This window comes from Heteronotia binoei, chromosome 11 (assembly GCF_032191835.1).
Source record: "Heteronotia binoei isolate CCM8104 ecotype False Entrance Well chromosome 11, APGP_CSIRO_Hbin_v1, whole genome shotgun sequence".
In the NCBI taxonomy this organism is placed as follows: domain Eukaryota; kingdom Metazoa; phylum Chordata; class Lepidosauria; order Squamata; family Gekkonidae; genus Heteronotia; species Heteronotia binoei.
In genome coordinates, this window is record NC_083233.1 from 53,785,342 (window position 1) to 53,804,126 (window position 18,785).

At 45.6% G+C, this 18,785-nt stretch overlaps 1 protein-coding gene across 1 annotated transcript; it reads left to right on the forward strand.

Annotated features, from left to right (window-relative positions):
- Nucleotides 1–5,837: 5,837 nt before the first annotated feature.
- RNF215 (ring finger protein 215) lies at nt 5,838–18,143 on the forward strand. Its single transcript, XM_060249078.1, has 10 exons — nt 5,838–6,189; nt 9,842–9,970; nt 10,672–10,743; nt 10,850–10,935; nt 12,368–12,422; nt 13,034–13,138; nt 14,227–14,343; nt 14,433–14,570; nt 15,772–15,874; nt 17,514–18,143. The coding sequence occupies exons 1-10, from the start codon at nt 5,887–5,889 to the stop codon at nt 17,534–17,536; spliced, it is 1,131 nt and encodes a 376-aa protein (XP_060105061.1). The 5' UTR covers nt 5,838–5,886; the 3' UTR covers nt 17,537–18,143.
- Nucleotides 18,144–18,785: the final 642 nt, after the last annotated feature.

The window sequence follows — 18,785 nt, forward strand, 5'->3', positions numbered from 1 at the left end:
AATGATGTACATTGCCCAGAGCCCTGCAGTAGCAGGGATTGGGCAAGCCGTTAATTCATTAATAAATTCATATATCGCTTTTTAAGCATCCAGCGGGCTCAGGAATCTTCATCATAAGCCTGTAAAGGGTAGGTGAGTTGTATTGCTCCCATTTTGCAAATCTGACCAATGAGAGTGGAAGTGACTTTGCCTAAGCATATTCAAGGCTGAGGAATATTTGTGCCACAGAGGCTTCTGATTCATGTTTAGCCATGCAACTGCACTAAGCGCTCTCTCTCAAGTTCCCTCCTCTTCCTCCACCTTGCCTGCCAAACTTCAGTTGTTTTGCTGGGGACTTCTGCACAACATCATGGTCTAGCTATCCCTGTTGGGTTTCTGATGCAATTTCACTTCCTGTTGTCATGAGTAAATTAAATGTATATGCATGCTGATGTTTAGCCAGTGAGTAGGTAGAGCCAATGAGAATGTGTGCACGTACTTCCCGCCAAGGCTAGGTGTCAATATGCATAGTAACCATTCAGGGAGAGCCCTAACAGGCTAATCCATATATTTGGGTGGTGGTCTAAGGGAAACCATTTGGTCAGTTTTATTGTCCTTTGTGTAAAGCCCTTAGATCTCCATGCAGTTGAAGTTAGGACTCCTGAGAGTCGAGATGTAGCCTAGAAGCTAGAAAGGATATTGAATCCTTCTTTGTTTTCTAGAAATCCCAGTCATACCTTTTCCTCATGAGTAAAGTAAACTACTTTGTATTCTTAAGCTAAACCGTGTGCCTGGCTGTGTTATTCGTGACTATCTCCATGTTACTCTGCTAAAGGTATATTTAAATCCCAACAATCCCCCTTTCATATCTTCCCAGACTCTTCTGTGACTGTTCCCAACTGTGATGGTTCCTGAAAGATCGTATCCAAGCAGGACAAAGCTAGAGTTCAGTGGCACCTTTAAGACCAACAAAGTTTTATTCAGGGTATGAGCTTTAACACGTCAAGCACACTTTGTCAGATAATGAAATGGAATGCAATGAAATTGCGTCAGACTAACACGGCTACCCACCTGTATGCAAACAGGGTTTTGGGAGAGTGAGCCAGTGAATGTGACCTTGTTGATTCAGCTGAATCCCTCTGTGGCCTTTGATGTCACAATCTGGGAAGTAAAGCAGGGTTGACTGCAGTTAGTACTTGCAAGGCAAACTGTCCTTGAAATACCCAGTTGAGAGGTGGGGGCAGGCTTATTCAGCCACCTCCCTGAATATCCTCCAGGTCCCCAGTAGGAGCAGTCAGTCACCAGAGGTTGACATGACTTCCATGTGCAGACACAAACACGCATGCACGAAAAATACAAAAATATAGGAGGAGGAGGAGAATGACAGTATCTTCTAGGTTGCCTGGTTGGGTGGAAGTTATGTAGTGGTTTTGTGAGTAGTAGCGATAAACAACACCTGTGCCACATGGGAATTGTCTTACAGTACTACTCTTCTCCTTTGCTATTTACCGTCTATGTGAAAGCACTGGGAAAATTATTCTTAGATTGGAGATCTGACAGAGGCAATGGAAGCTCTGCACAGATGTGAAATGGCAATCAGACAGGAGAGCAGTAAAGACTCTCCTTCCACATCTGCAACATTTAGCCATAATTGCACTGATTAGTTCCACAATAAGCAATGATTTTTCCTGACAACAATTGTGTGAGATAGGCCACTATTATTTCCATTAGAAAGACAGGGAATGGGGAATGGAAAACAGCCCCCGAGACCATTCTTGAGATAACATTAGATATTTCAGGTGTGCAGCTTTCTGGTCACCTAGATGGAGACGTATACAGATGGAGCTGCTCTCTTCCTCTGGTTAAGATCAGCATGATCAATTCCTAAAGAAATATTAAATAGCTGATGTTTTACTGACCCAGCCTCCTGCCACATGGACCCTCCTTGATCAGATAAGCTGCAACAGCCTTAGACAGCTCTCTACACCCCTTCACTACACAGTTGCCAAAACTGATTAAATTATTCATCTACCCAACCACCCAACCCCAATCTCTGGTTGTCTGATCCAAGTTCCATCCCCTTCCCACCCTTCTCAAAATTCACTGCACAGAGATTATGCTGAGTTCACCTTTAATACACACTCTGCAATTTACGAGGGGATGTGCCAAGAAGACTTCATTTCAAAGTTCACTTCCGCCATGGACACACTCAGGGTAGAACCATGGCTCAGTAGTTGAACACCTGCTCTGCCTGCAGGAGGTCCCAGGTTGAGTTCCTGGCATCTCCACTTACAAGAATCAGGTATTAGGTGATGGGAAAGATCTCTGCCTTAGGTTGGAGGGCCACTGCCAAAACCGACATTGATAACCAATGGCCTGATTCTGTGCAAGGCAGTTTTATGTGTCTTTGTGACTCAGGTGGTTTGCCACTGCCTGCTTTTGTGTGGCAACCCTGGACTTCTTTTGGGATCTCCCATCTGAGCTGAGCTGACCCTGCTTAGCTTCTGAGATCTGATCAGGCCAGTCTGGACCATCTACATCTGGGCCATCTGATAATACTGACCTTCAAAACAGAGTTGTTATGAGGATTACTGACAGGATGGATGGGAAGCACGTTGGCTATCCTAAAACACTATATAAATATGAGGTATATTAAGTGAGTGCATCTAACGATACTTATCTAGGTAGTCAGGACTGTGTGTTATTTTTAGACCTCTACTGATGTTAATTTCAATGTACTCAGCAAGGCGCTCAATCCTATATGGAGAGATACCAGCCACATTTTTCAAACATCTGATATAATCTGTGAAAGCCCATGTCACAATAAACCAAACTGTAGAAGTAGCCATTATGAACACAGGAAGCTGCCTTATACTAAGCCTTTGGGCCATTGAGTTCAGTATTACCTGTTCTGATGGGCAAGTGGATTTCTTGTATCTCAGGCAGAAACTTTTTCTACTAAAAATCTTTAATCTGGAGATGTCAGAGGCTGAACCTCACTCACTACCAAAGAGCCCCACCCTGATGCTCTTGTGGGTACAAGAGATTACACTCATGTGCTCCTCTTAGGCCTGAAAGCAAGAGTGACTGAAAATTACATTGTTAATAATGGGTTGTTTACAAAGCTGAAAGAATCTGTTCCAGTCTTGCACAACTATTTGTTTCCAATCTTGCAGAACTGTTTAGGACTGCATTGCTAGACTAATGTTTTCTGAGCTCATAAATTGTGTGCGTGGCCTCCATGTGGGATAGTGAGTGCTAGATTTCTAGGAGTGATCTGCTGCTGGCAGATGAGCAGGCTCTTCTCCTTCTCTCCCTCTCTCTCTACAGAAAGAAACAACTTATTTCTGGCCCTTTTGACCAGTACTTAGTAAAGTCAAGTGGTCCCTATTGCCAGATGAGAGAGTGGGGTGACAGGAGGGAAGGAGCTAGTAGATATGAAATATTTAATATTCATGCATCTCAGTCCACAGATACATAACTGCAGGAGATGAAACACTGCATGTGAGACACTTTAGGTACTGATTGTGGACACTGACTCAATGGAATTTGGAATAGGGAGTCACAGAAAGTAAGATAGGTTTGGGAGGGAGTTGAGTTCTGTTAGGGGAATTTGCTAAAACCCAGCATGGGCAACCTCCTTCCTTTCTCTGAGATAATTATGGGAGAGAGAAGACTCACTTAAAGCTTTTGCTAACAGAATATACAATTTTATTAAGTTTTATACTTTTTTGGTTTTGTGTGTGTGTATGTGAGCAGGCCTGGAAGTTATGGCTGACTTCTGGTGACCCTTAGTGGGTCTGGGAGGCAAGGATGTTCAGAGTTGTGGCTTGCTGCCTGCCTCTGCATCCTGGCTTTGGTATTCCTTACAGGTCTCCCATCCAAGTACTTGCCAGAGTTGCCTGCTTTGCTTCCAAGATCTGATGAGATCAGGCTTGCCTGGGCTATCCAGGGCAGGGCAAGAGTGATCATTCTTGTGTGCTCAAGAGAGTTCTCAAGTTTCCCTACCAAGCTGGCATCAAGAATGATCATTGTTCGAGAACCACTGAAGTAAAAAAAAAAATCTTGGTATGTCTCTTAAGTGTATCATGTTGATTTTCTTTTGTGAGAAAGACAGGAAATACCAGAAAGGCAAGGATCCTGCTTGAACATGTACTTGCCAACCTATGATGGCAACCTATGATGGCCATCTTGCAAATCAAGTTTGCTCAAGTCAAGGGTCCACCTACAGGTGGTCTCACACTAAAGCTCTTTCAGGAGCCTTCTAGTTTTCCAGAGTAATGGGTTGGAGCCTACTAGTTTTTCCATTCAGTCTCTCAGTCTCAACAGTGTATATTTAAAGTCAGGACTTTCTGCTGCAGTGTGCATCTCCTTGCAGTTACCTGAAGTTCATCTACCAAGTTGTTGCCCACTCACCCAATTTAGATCTTCTGGGAACTTTTCGAACTTCACCTTGGTTTTCATCATCCTGAATAATCTGGTATGATATCCAAATCTGTGCTATTCAGCTATACTGTTCTCTGTAGCAGTGGTGCAGATAGTATCAATGGTTTCCTGTGCTTTCCTCACAGATGGTGTTTGATCACTGGGATTGTGCCTTTTTTTGAAGGAAGAGTTTCAGAGGGTCAGCAGTAGATCATAGTTTATGAAGACAATGTTCAAGATGTTCTGAAGTTGATAGAATATTCCTCTGTTCTTATATGGGGCTCCTGAAAAAGTTAACTGAATGTGAGCAATTTGCAGAAGCTAGATTATCTGAGGTGCAGAAAGTAGATTGTGGGTCACAGCTATTCCCAACAAAAGGAAGTGCAGACACAGAGTAGGTTATTTAAATTATTTGGGTCTATCATAAGCTCAGAGTTGGGTAGAGGAGCTGTTCTGCTACTAAATTTAGGAAGCAGTGGTCAAAAAGGCTCCTAAAGACCCTGATTACCAAAATCTCAAAGGAAGGCAAAAGGAAGACAAAAATCTCAAAGGAAGGCAAACTGGAGAGCCAGTTTGGTGTAGTGGTAATGTGTGCGGACTCTTATCTGGGAGAACCGGGTCTGATTCTGCACTCCTCCACTTGCACCTGCTGGCATGGCCTTGGGTCAGCCATAGCTCTGGCAGAGGTTGTCCTTGAAAGGGCAGCTGCTGTGAGAGCCTTCTCCAACCCCACCTACCTCACAGGGTGTCTGTTGTGGGGGAGGAATGTAAAGAAGATTGTGAGCGGCTCTGAGACTCTTCAGAGTGGAGGGCGGGATATAAATCCAATATCATCTTCCAGCTCTCGCCTTTCCAAGCCCTTGCTCTGTCTAGTCCACAAAAACTGATGTAGTAGAAGTAATTTTTAAACATTGTCTTTAAAGTATCACAGGACTCCTGTTTACCACTTGACTCTACAAGACTTAATCCAGTTCTCCAGCCCAATTCCGTTTCTTGCTCCTCTTTGCACACTGTTATCTATTCAACTGATCTGCCCCCTAGTTTTCCCCAGAAAAAACAACAAATCTTGCTCATTCTTCTCTGCAAGTCTCCTACCGAGGTCTGCTCTTAAGGGAATTAATCTCTTTCCATCCCTTGGAAATCCCTCAGGTGGACTACTAGTATTGAACTCAAGGTGGTCCGCCTGTATATGAGAATAGGGAAGAGAGGCCTGACTGGAAAGCCGTGAAAAGAAGTGTCTCAGAGAAGCGAACGGCTTTTCCTCCCGGTTACTAGTCCGTGCCCCTTGCCCCCCACTAGGATTTCTAAAATCGGCCTTCATTCAGTGCATACTTCCTCGGGAGTAAGCCTTCTCGAACCCAGGGGCCTTTCGCCAAGCAAAGCCCCCCAGACCGGTCGGCACTTCCTTTCTGGTGGGAGGCAGAATTTCTCCTTAGTCGCCGCAGGGAAGGCTGCGAAGGAGGCGGGCCAGGCAGGCCGGCCATGATGGCGGCTGCGGAAGCTGCTTCGGCGCCGGTGCTGCTCTCCTGCCTACTGGGCCATTTGGGGGGGCTGCTGGTAGCGGCTGGGCAGGGCTCGGGGGCCGCGGGCCAGGCCCAAGTGGAGGTGCTTCTGCTGCCACCGCCGGCCGAGGAGCTGACTGAGGCCGACGAGAGTTACACCCTGCAGGGCGCGCTGCTGGGCAGGCCCGGCCTGGAGCGGGAGAAGCCGCAGCAAAAAGCCGGCGAGGAGGAGGAGGAGGAAGAAGAAGAAGAGCAGGAGGAGATCCGGGGCAGCCTGGTGCTGGTGAGCGGACCTCGAGGCTGCCTTGCCCGGGGGTAGGGAGGGATTCCCCCTGCCCCCTCCCGGGAATCAATGGCTACCCCAAGTGTAGACCACCCTCTTACCTCAACCCAAATCGGAGAGGGTTATGTGCAGGTATGGGGACTGCCCCTGCTTCCCATCCGGCATGTGGGGCGCCCTGATCTGCATCCGTTTGAATGGAGCATAATTAACTCATCATTGTTAACCCCACTTCGCAGCCAAAATTGGCTTCCATCGCAATAAATACAACACATAAGGAGGCCGCAATTTTAAGGGATACTTGAGTCTCTGGCAGGCAGGTGATACCGTATAATATAGGCCAGCTTCCAGATTCTTGTCTCTGCAGGGAGACCGGAGGGTTGGCTAATGGCAAAGATGCCAAAGCGACGGAAGCAGCCTTTATTTTGGGAAGGCTGCACTAGGCGTCCCCCTTCTGGTGCGCCCTCAACAAAAAGTCTGCCCTGGATCCGCAGCTTTTTTTATTCTGCCAAGTGTTGAATTGCACCCCCCTTCAAATGGCTGTCCTAGAATCTTTGTGCGTCTGTTTCCTTCTTGAAAGTAAAATACACATTATCAGGATTTCTTAAATTTAAAGTTTTTTAATTTATAGATTTCTAGAATATGGGATGCTCCCCTTTCAAAATAAAAAGCACTGGCAACGACTGGCACATCTACCCTCCAATAAAAATATGCCTTAAGGCCTATGTCTGATCATAATTAAAGGAATTTTGGCCCAAGCCACCATCATTCTCAAATGTACACATCTCCTTCTATAGCCAAGGGACATGCAGTTGGGTTGGCTTGTTGAAGGCCTGTTCCCATAAACACCCAGATCTAGCAGTTCTTGCCTTGGCACATCTTTTTCTTTCCCAGCTCAGTTATTCACAAGAATGCCCACTGGTATTTGATGGCAGGTGAAACGGCCCAGATAAGAGATTTCTGGAAATGTTGAAACCAACAGAAAATTGGAGGGTTTTACCCCTCACCCCCCCCCCCAAAATTAATACTATATTATCATCATATATATTTTAGCATATTTGTGGACAAAAATTATTCTCGTTTGAACACTAAATATGCTTGAAAGTATGTTGTATATGAGTAGGGTTGCCAAGTCCAATTAAAGAAAAATCTGGGGACTTTGGGGGTGGAGCCAGGAGACTTTGGGGGTGGAGCCAGGAGACATGGGGGTGGAGCCAAAAACAAGGATGTGACAAGCATAATTGAACTCCAAGGGAGTTCTGGCCATCACATTTAAAGAGACAGCACACCTTTTAAAATGCCTTTCTTCCATAGGAAATAATTAAGGATAGGGGCACCATCTTTTGGGGCTCATAGAATTGGACCCTCTGGTCCAATCGTTTTGAAACTTGGGGGGTATTTTGGGGAGAGGCACTAGATGCTATACTGAAAATTTGGTGCCTCTACCTCAAAAAAATAGCCCCCCAGAGCCCCCAATACCCACGGATCAATTTCCTATTATTCCCTATGGGAATCGTTCTCCATAGGGAATAATAGAGTGCCCAGTAGACATTTCCCTCCCCCCCCCCACGCTTTCTAAAGGGGGGGGGAGAGGGCCTCCAAACCAGGGAATCCACTGCCCCCTCCCTCTCTCACACACACACACACACACACACTTACCAGATCTTCTTCCGGAGAACTCTTGCTGTGGAAACGAAAGCAAAAGAAAGGGCGGGGCCGTTCTCCCAAGCCCTTCCTGCTTCCTCCCCAGCCTTAAAGGGACAGAAGCAGCCCTTCCTGCTTCCTCCCCAGCCTTAAAGGGGCTCAGGAGCTCTGCAACATGAAGCCTACAGGTATGTTCTCCCCCCCCTCCACCCCCCACCCCCGCCTCCAGAGTTTTGAAGAGCGGGAGATTAGGCTGTGAACCCAGAACTCTCCCGCCAGAGCGGGAGGGTTGGGAAGCCTATATATGAGTATGCATAGGAATTATTATTATCTGATTATCTAGATTGGTGGTATTCTGTGGCTTGCCAAGAGCCACATTCACAGTTGCCATTAACCAGAAGACCCACATTTACTTCCATTCCTGGCACAAAGTATGCACCTCACAGAGGATTTCACCTGATCCATCTATCCCATCAGGCAATGGCCTTGGTCCTCTGCCCTGAAACATGGGGCAGGTGCCACATTGGGAAACAGTGCTCAGAAGAGCTACAGGTAGCATGTCAAAGAGCCACGTGTGACTCCTGAGCCGCTGAGTATCACTGATGTATTTATTTATTTGGTTCACTTATATTCCGCCCTTTCCCAGACGGGCTCAGGGCGGATCACATACAGATAAAAACCAGTCACATATAATAAAACCAATAAATACAATTAAAACAGCAGCATTACATCAACATTAAATAGCAGAGGCGGTTAGCACATAGTGCAAATTTAGGTGTAATCATTCAGTGGCCCGGATATAAAGGTTCAGATGATAGATCATTGTGGAGGAGGGCAACAGAGTAGAGGACGCCCGCCTGCCTCAACTGAACGCCTGGTGGAACAGCTCTGTCTTACAGGCTCTGCGGAAGGGTAACAAATCCAGCAGGGCCTGTACCTCCACTGGGAGCTGATTCCACCAGGTCCTAGTCGAGGTAAAGCAGACGTCCCTGGGCCAGGGATAACCAAAAGGTGTTGGTTAGCCGATCGCAACGCCCTTCAGGGCTCATAGGGGGAGAGGCGGTTCTGCAGGTAGATTGTATTACAAAAGAAAATCTTCACAGTACACAATTAGTTTGAATAAAAGCTTATATTATAAAAAAATTAACTCATTCCAAATGGGAGAATATTTCACAGAAATCCCCCCCCCAAAAAAATATTTCCAGTTTTTGTTCTGGAAAAATGGATTAGGAGAGGGTCCATGGGAGAAAAACTTGATTAAAGAATTATTTACACAGTTGCAGTTAGGGTGGCACTCGATGACTTTGGGTGCTGATGGGCAGCTGGTCAAAAGGTTTTGTGGGTTACAAAAGTAAGGCCTGGTTCTGATGTGAAGAAACTATCACGTTTTTATCGTGTGCTTCCTTCAGAGAACACAAGATGGGTGTACGTAGTTTTCTCTTCCCTTTTTATTCCTTTCAACTACACTGTGAGGTAGATTAGGCTGAGAGAGTGACTGACCCAAGGTCACCCAGAGAGCTTGACTGAGCAGGGGGGATCCTTGGGCTCATGTGATCCCTCCCTAATGCTCAACAATTAAAACATTCACAGCAACCTACAGCTGGTTATTACACTTGACTTCACATTCATTTGCTCACTTACAAAGCAGGATTCCAAGCTATGGGGCTGCTGTATGAACATATGAAGCTGCCTTCTACTGAATCAGACCCTTGGTCCATCAAAGTCAGTATTGTCTTCTCAGACTGGCAATGGCTCCCCAGGATCTCAAGCTGAGGTTTTTCACACCTATTTGCCTGGACCCTTTTTTGGAGATGCCAGGGATTGAACCTGGGACCTTCTGCTTCCCAAGCAGATGCTCTATCATTGAGCCACCGTCCCTCCCCATTAGTGAAAGCATTTAATTAGATTGCTGTGCACAACATGAGGAGTGAGTGTGCGAGCCAAGTGTCACATAGTGACAAATGCTGGGTCAATCTGGACCTCAACGAGAGTGCCTTCCCTTTTTTTTCAGGTAGGGGATACTGACCCCAAATTGGGGGATGATGATGGATGGATTGGCGTTGTTCCAGTAGGTGAGGAACAGACTGAGATTTCCAGAGGCAGCAGAGAAGAATCTTTCACCACAGCTGTGGTCAACAAGGTAAATTTGCCATGCTTGCTACTCTGACTCTATAAAACGCATATTTATCTCACATCATAAAAGGATGATCTATGTGTGTGAATACCTATTGCAGACATAGTTATCACAAGCAGAGCTGCTTTTGTATCTCATTGTCTTGAATGCAATGACTTTCAATAGAGGCAGGTCACATGTTCAGTTACCAGTAATCAAATGTTGCACTGGTATGTGCGAATCAGCCCCGTCTTCAGGGAAACCACGTGGCTTCTCTGTGAGACTGGACAGCTGGAGGGGAGAATGTTTTTGACAAATAATATGGAACTGTTTGTGCTGTTGACCAGGCTGATGCATACTCTGGGCCAAGGTAACTCAAATTCTCTATCAAGAATGGGCAGCATTCTGCAACTTGACCAAGTGAAGTAGTTGGGTGTTTAGGATTGCACTGTTAGACTGCAAACCTGTGGATTTTTTGGAGTAAATGTGCTTAGAATCAAGTTGCTAGACAGCTTCCGCTGGTTGTGTGGATAGGATGCGGAGCGACACAATCTTCTGAAGTTCTAGCATGAGGTACTACAAATTGAGGGAAAATGGGGGGGTGGGACCAGTGCAGCCTTGGTAAACTAGTAGAAGCAAACAAGGATCTGTAATACTTTTTCTCTGGAGGTGTTAGAAACTCAAGTGAGGTGTTATTCACTTTTTCTCTGTGGCATCTTCCTTTGCAGATGAAGCGGGCCCTCGTCTTGGGGGCCTCAGCCCTGCTTATTCTTGCACTGAACCAGAATGCAATCCGAGAGGTAAGTGCTTGTCACCCCCTTCTTCTTGCTAAGAGCCGGAACGGTCTAGAAGGGCTGATAGCTGCCCCAACAGCCTCAGTGACTCTTGCTTTCCTTCCTGCTGCAGTTGGATGTGTCCCAGGTTCTCTCAAAGCCTGTGATCGTCATCCAGACTTCAGAAAATGTTACCAAGCTCCTTGGAGCATTGTTGCGGTAAGACTGGCTGTGCTGGGCATTCACGGGAGAGGGCAGGGGCTATGGTTTTGTTTCACCTGCTACTTCAAGCGTGTAAACCTTTGGTGAATTTGAATTGACAGCAGGCAATCAGGCTGTGACACACTATTTTACATGCACCCAGTCTAGAAGTCAACACTGCATTCAGCTCTTGGAGAGATAAAGCCTCATTCGGCTGAATATAGCACCACATGATCTCTAAGTAGGTCTCCTAATTAGATGAGCTGGACCCACAAATCAAGGGAACTTTTGCTGGTTGCGCAGTATCTCCACCATCATATTTTGCATTGGATGAGGCTGAAGAGTGGCAGCAGGCTGCATCTGTAGGGTCAGGGGCCATAGAGAAACAGCAAAAGGAGGAGAGAGACTGTCAGAATGCCTGGCCAGTAGGAAGGGTTTGGAGGAAGGAGGGCTGCTGAGGAATTGGGCTGGTTAGTATGAGGTGTGGCTTCAGGCAAGAAGAACAGAATAAAAGGGCAGGAATGAGGGCATGGGTGGGGGAGAACAGAGTAAGTTTGCCAGCAGGTCTAGAGTAAAATGTCCTGTCATTTTAATAGAAGCTTAATATGTGGATAAGAGACCAAAGGTTTTCATGGCAATAAAAAAAAAAATCACCTGGTAAACATCCCACTAAGCATCTATTAAGAACTCATTTTTTTCTCCAGACAGTTGGCAACCCTATAAAGGGATGGGAGCTGGCTTGGAGGAAGGAGGGGATCTTCTTCAGGACTAAATGTGGATTAATTTAGTTGTCAGATTGTTATGGAAGCTGTGTCTTGATTTGGTTTGTAGTCTTTCCCCATAGTTGATGGTGTTGTAATGTTTGAAAAGAGCAAAATTTACAATAAAATATACAGCTTAAAAGAAGGGAGGGGGAAAAATCTCCAACCCTCCTCCAGTTTGCTGAGGAAGCAGAACCAAAATGTAATAGCAGCGGTGCATGCTAGTGGGATGTATTAGGTGAACAAATTAATTTGAATCTACTATGCCTTTTTTGAGTGTTTTGCACTGCAATTCTAAACAGTTATGTTAACTTAATTGGTGTAAATCTACTTAGAATTGCATTGTTAGCTTTCTAACTTACTCACATCCAAGGGTCTGGACCACAGCATAATGGGTGGAAAGTGGAGTCCAATCCACTCACATTGTGATTTGTGGTTACAGTGCAAGATAGAATTTCTTAAAACATGCTTGGGCCTACGAGGTTGGTATGGGTGAGGGACCCTCCTCTTTTGTATAGGCCTTTTGCTCGGGGGGGGGGAGATTAATTTTACTCTGTAGGGAGGGCAGGCTTCCTGTAGGTCAAGAAATGTGGTGTTCCTTCCTTCTACTTCAGTTGGTGTTGGGTCTCAAGTATAGGGCAGAGAAACTGATGGATCTAACTTTTCTCAATTTTTTTTTTTGCCTGCAGAGGTCTCCGGGCAACAGCAAAAATCACGTACCAAGCTGTGCTGCTGGAGAATGTGGTATGCCGTCAGCAATGGAGAAGGCTTTTATCCTCTTACTAGAGAGAGGCCTTGCATATTATATATTTGTATTCAGCCTTTTCACTGGTTTATTATTTCTATGCTGTGTAAAACTTCTTTGCAAGCCACTGGCTTGTTTTCATAAGTCAACATGCAGTATTTCATGAGGCCATACTATAGGTGTATGTAGATGGCATGTTATAAATACCACTGTGACTTGGTGGTTAGAGTGTTAGGTGAGTCACTCTGTTATAGCCTCACAGGGACATTGGGACAAAATTGAGGAGGGAGAACCGCATTGATTCCTCGTAGAAAATGTGGAATAAAAAAGTGGGAAGAGTAGGATGCGATGCTCTGACTTCTTACACATTTGCTATAAGGTGATTTCCTCTGGCTGTAGATACAACTAGATGGTAGAAGTGACTGGTCTTTCTAATAGTCACAGCTGCTGACTTGAAGATTATATAGCAGTCCTTGTGTTAGAAGCATGTTTTGAAATCTTCCTGAGTGTATGGATGTGCATCTAGTCTGGACTCTTGCATGCTGAATGTTCCCTTAATCTTTTTCCCTTGCTGAGTGTGCGAATACATTTCTGCATGTTTCATTTTTAGGGGGTGACTTTGACTCTGTGGTCAACCTGTGGCCTCTCCCGAGGCGGCCTGTATGGAGAATGGCAGGGAGTCATCTGTACAGGAGAGAACAGCTCGAGAGTCCAGGTTTGTGCCCTCTAAGGTGTCTTGCATAAAAAGTTTGGACACAGGGATCCTGAGAAGCATGTAAGGGTGTGATATTCCTCCCCCCTGCCCGCATTTGCCATAAAAGCCATCATATGTTTTCTCGGAGACCCTTGGGAATTGTACTTTTATGAAAGCACAGGCAATTTTCTCCCTTCACAGAATTACAAGATCAGGGTTTCTAGGTCAGGAAATTGGGAAGTTAATTTGTCTTGAAGTTTGCTAGAACTTATAGTATGTATATGACTGGGTGCTTCAGCAAATACAACATTTTTGCTGGCCCTTGCAGTTCTTTTGAGCCATTTTAGCATCTCATTCATACCAGAGCTTCCATCTGTAGAACTGAAATACTTGATCACTATTATATTACACTGAAGTACATTGTGTGATTATTCGTCTAGCTGTCTATGGATGGCATTATTGCCTCTTATTACAGTATTGGTAGATCCCCTTTACAGCGGGAATGTTTCATCCTCCCCCCCCCCCAATCTTTTAGGTCACAGATTACATTAATACCTCCAGTAGACATAATGCCTGACTAACAGAAATACTTTGGAGTACCTTGGGTTGTTTTCCTTCTGCTCTCAAAAAGCATCCCATCAGCTGACTCCTTAGAGTGCAATTGGCCACCAGAAGGGATGGACCGTGGCTCATCATTTTATTATATCCTAATAAAGCTGAGAGCTGTTGTACTATAGTTCAGAGTGGGACCAGAGAAACCTGGGTCAGGATTGGTGAGTCCTGAAACTTATTGTCACCTTGGACCAGTCACACTTTTATACTAATCTACCCCACAGGGCTGGGAGGATAAAACAACTCTACTGCTTGCACTAAGGGTGGAATGAAAATGAGATAGATTACCCTGCAGGTGCTTTTTAATGTTGCTTTCCTTTTGTATGAAAACACTGCTACCTCCATGTCTAGTTTAGACTCATTTTTTAAAACTAACATTGAAAATTACCTCTTCTATTGAAGTTAATGGGCTTAGAAATGTGTAACTCCGCTTGAGGATGTCACTGTTGATATTTATCCAGTCTTCGAGTCATGGTTCTTATACGGTCTCTTTGCAGAAGTACCTCCAGCAGCTGTGGAACGCCATCCTGCTGATCGCTCTAATCCTGTGCACAGGAGTGATTGTGCAGGCGCAGCGGCAGTCCCGCCATAGCCAGCTGGACCAAGAGTCTGAGGTGTGTGTCCCCCGCCCCATCCTGCTCATTCAGAAGGAGGACTGCAGTGCATTACTAGAAGGGCCTCAACCTGGTTTTCCCTTTTGTAGCTGGACCTAAAGCAGCACATTGCACGAAGACTGTCAGCACTGAAAACCCGCCGCTACCACCCTGGCAAGCTGCCTCGGAGCTGGGCTCACGAGATTGACAGCTGTGCCATCTGTCTGGACAAATTTCACAAGAACCAGGTAACATTTGGCATGAGACAAGAATCTGTCTCAGAAAGCAGTAACATTAACATGTACGTACCTTGACCTTTAAAAAATATAATCACATTTTAGATGGAGAATTCCTACATGTTCCAAACCACAATTTGAAAACCACCAAGCTATGTAGATTGACTTGCCCTGTGCCCTCACTTAATTGCATGCAGAATGTCCAGGTTCAGACTCCAGCATTGCCAGTTAAAAGGATCACAATAGCTGCTGGGAAAGACCTTTCTCTGCCTGGGACCCTGGAGAGCAGCTGCCAAATGACAGAAGATGATAATAGGCTTGATAGACTTGGTATAGTGCAACTTCCTGGTCTCCTTTCAGATGGGAACCAGAAACTATGTGAAACTCTCCTATTTTCCCCTGTGTCTATGAGTTGAGCTGTTTGTGGTGCAAATGACCTTAGAACATAAGAGAAATTACGGTGGATTAGGCCAATGGCTTATCCAGTCCAGCACTGTGTGTAACACAGTGACCAAAACACAGGTGCCATCATGACATCCACCAGCAGGGCCAGAACTCCAGAAGCCCTCCCATTGTTGCCCCCCCAGCACCAAGAATACAGAGGATCACTGCCCCAGACATAGTGTTTCATCTATATCTTGTGGCTAATTGTCACTAATGGATCTGTGCTCCATCTGTTTTACGCAATCCCCTCTTGAAGCTGTCTATGCTCGTAGCCACCACCACTTCTTGTGGCAGTGAATTCCACATGTTAATTACTGTTTGGGTGAAGAAGTACTTCCTTTTATCTGTTTTAAGCTTACTTCTCATTAATTTCATTGAGTGCCCATGAGTTCTGGTGTTGTGAGAAAGGGAGAAAAGTACTTCTTTCCTTACCTTCTTTATCCCATGCATAATTTTGTAAACTTCTGTCATGTCACCCCTCAATTGTCATTTCTCCAAGCTAAAGGGTCCTAACCTCTTTAACCTTTCTTCATAGGGGAGGCATTCTAACCCTTTAATAATTTTAGTTGCCCTTTTCTGCACCTTTTTGAGGTCTTGCCATGTACCTGGTGGGGGGGTGTGTGTGTCAAATTAAATGGCAGCTTGCTCTTTTCCCTCTGACCTGGCAATCAAGGTGCCCAGCCCTGTAGAGAGCAACTTTCTGGTTTGCCATTTGGCTTGTGTAGTCCAAGCCTTCAGCACAGCCCGTCCTTCTCTGCTTGCTTGACAGTGTCTTCGAGTGCTACCCTGCCTGCATGAATTTCACCGGGACTGCGTGGATCCATGGCTCCTTTTGCAGCAGACCTGTCCCCTCTGCAAACACAACATTCTGGGTAAGATTCCCTGCCTGCTCCCCATCTCCATTGCAGGAAAGTCAGCAGCCACCAAAATATTTTATCCTGGTCCCACTTCTGCAGGTTAGTAAGCCAGGCCCACAGCTTAGAACAAGGACTCTTGCAAGACCAAGACATCTACCTCTTGTTTTCCATAGTCCTGCCTTGTGGAGCTGGGTGCGAGCAGGTGGAAAGGAATGATGCTTCCTCCAAGCCTGCCTCACAGCTGCGTCCTTGAATTCCAAATATGTTAGAGGTGGCTGTGACTATGTGGGAGAAAGAGAACAACATTCAATATATTCTTAGAGGCAATAATTGTAGTTTCATATATTCCCTGGTTTCAAAACCCCGTTTCCAGGTTCGGGCCTTGCACTGAACATTGGTGTGAGTTTGATTGATGTGCTCTGCTCAATTATGATCCCACAACTTATTCTGGGTAGGAATGTCACTTGGAGCGAATCCTAATCATGTAGCTGTCTAGATCTGCACTACAACCAGAAGGTCATCATAAGAACATAAGAGAAGCCATGTTGGATCAGGCCAGTGGCCCATCCAGTCCAACACTCTGTGTCACACAGTGGCAAAAAAAAACAAGTGGCATCAGGAGATCCACCAGTGGGGCTAGAAGCTCTCCCACTGTGCCCACCCCCAGCACAAGAATACAGAGCATCACTGCCCCAGACAGAGAGAGTTCCAACAATAAGCTGTGGCTAATAGCCACTGATGGATCTCTGCTCCATATGCTTATCCAATCCCCTCTTGAAGATGGCTATGCTTGTAGCTGCCACCACCTCCTGTGGCAGTGAATTCCACATGTTAATCACACTTTGGGTGAAGAAGTACTGCCTTTTATCAATTCTAACCCGACTGCTCAGCAATTTCATTGAATGCCCACGAGTCCTCTTATTGTGAGAAAGGGAGAAAAGTACTTCTTTCTCTACTTTCTCCATCTCATGCATAATCTTGTAAACTTCTGTCATGTCACCCCGCAGTCGACGTTTCTCCAAGCTAAAGAGCCCCAAGCATTTTAACCTTTCTTCATAGGGAAAGTGTTCAAACCCTTTAATCATTCTAGTTGCACTTTTCTGCACTTTTCCCAATGCTATAATATCTATATGCTGTAATATTCCAGTGTTATAACTTCCTCCCAGGCAGTTGTCAGAACAGGAGATGGCAAGGCCAGGATGTTTTTATACCTGATATTTCAACTTTTTGTAAGACACACTTAAAAAAAAATTTAGGCTGATGGGGGGACACTTTGCACATGATTAGAGGCACTTGTCCTTATTTATTTTAAAATGTGTGATTTCCCATCAAAAGAAAGGTGCTCAGGCCTTTTGCTCATAGATCTTTGCTAAGAACAGACTTGCTCTTTGTCCAGGAAAGAAGACCTATGTATGTTCTCAGTGGGTTTGTGCTACCCTTCCCAGACTTACATGATCAGCTTTCAAGAGAACCATATGACAACCACCACTGAAGCCTGTGCTTCTCTACCCTTTCCCCCTTCACTGCCAAACAGAGTAGCAACATCTGGTCTGAGACCATCATTTGGAAGGCAGGCAGTTCATCAGCCAATGAACAAGTGACCCTTGTGGCCCCTACCATTCTAATGGAAACCCTCCTCTTTTCTGCTTTTCAGGAAACTGCTATGGGGATAGCTAGCAAGACTGTGGCCCTTCTTTGAGGAGTGTTCTGCCGACGCTCCAGGAGAAAGTGGTGTGGGAGGGAGACAGAACTTTGATCCCTGGAGCCTTTTGGCTTGGCAGCTGCTTAGGGCAGTGGGGAAGCAATACTCCTAGCACCTTGGGCTTCCTCGAGATGGGAAATGTACGTATGTAAAATAATGCGTTCATCTGTTCTTGGACCCAATTGTTTGTCTTCACTCTGGATTGAATTTGTTGCCCTTTTGGTCTGTCTAGTGGCATTGCCAGATGGTATGAGTCCTGCCATACCAATAGACTTGGGCTGTGATGGGAATGGCCTGTGGTTTCCTTCCTTGGGGAAGTGAGACTTGGGCTACTCCTTTTACTTTCACAGTCACTTTACTCAGAGTTTTTTGTGGGAAGGAAGGGTTCCTGAGGGGCGGCTGGTCAGATGGATTACCAATGCTTGCTAATTTATACTAATTTATTAGAAAAGGGCCTGACTGTATCTGCAGGGCTGAGCAATATTGTGGAGGTGCTGTATACCCAGCCCCAATTCAGTTGCAGGGCTCAAAGCACCACTTGGGCATGTATAGCCCCCATACTAATAAAAACTGAGCAAGGAGCAACATGTGCTGGTCTTTATATCATCCTGCCCATTTATTGCCTCTTTCCTCTCAATACCAGAAGACCCTGCCATTTGTTTATTTCTATACTGGCTCTTGGCCACGAGGCTCTCAAACCTTGTCAAGGTCAGGCACAGACCAACAGGGTGGGAAAGACGACAGGAATCCCCAAGTGGGTCAAAGGAGGCTGTGTCATCACTCACTTAAGGGCCAATTCCTACTTTCATTCATTCCCAGGCCTGGTTTTAAAGCCTAAATTTGGTGGATCCATGAGCTACCATCCTCTTTCACCACTCCTGTTAAGGTTATCAGACAAAGCCTTGTTCTAGGGCAGCAACTAAAACATTACAGAGTGTCATCTGCTGGTATAAGAGGGAGAGAAGTGTTCAGGGTTTTTTTTGTAGAAAAAGCCCAGCAGGAACTCATATGCATAGTAGGCCATACCCTCAACATCACCATTGTTGCGCACAGGGCTCTTTTGCAGAAAAAGCCCAGCAGGAATTCATTTGCATATTAGGCCACACCCCATGCCACCAAGTCAGCCGGAATTGTGTTCCTGCTCAAAAAAAGTGTTTCTCAACAGACTGACAACCCAGGCATCCTTCTCTCTCTCTCTCCCCCCCCCCCCAATTCATAATTATA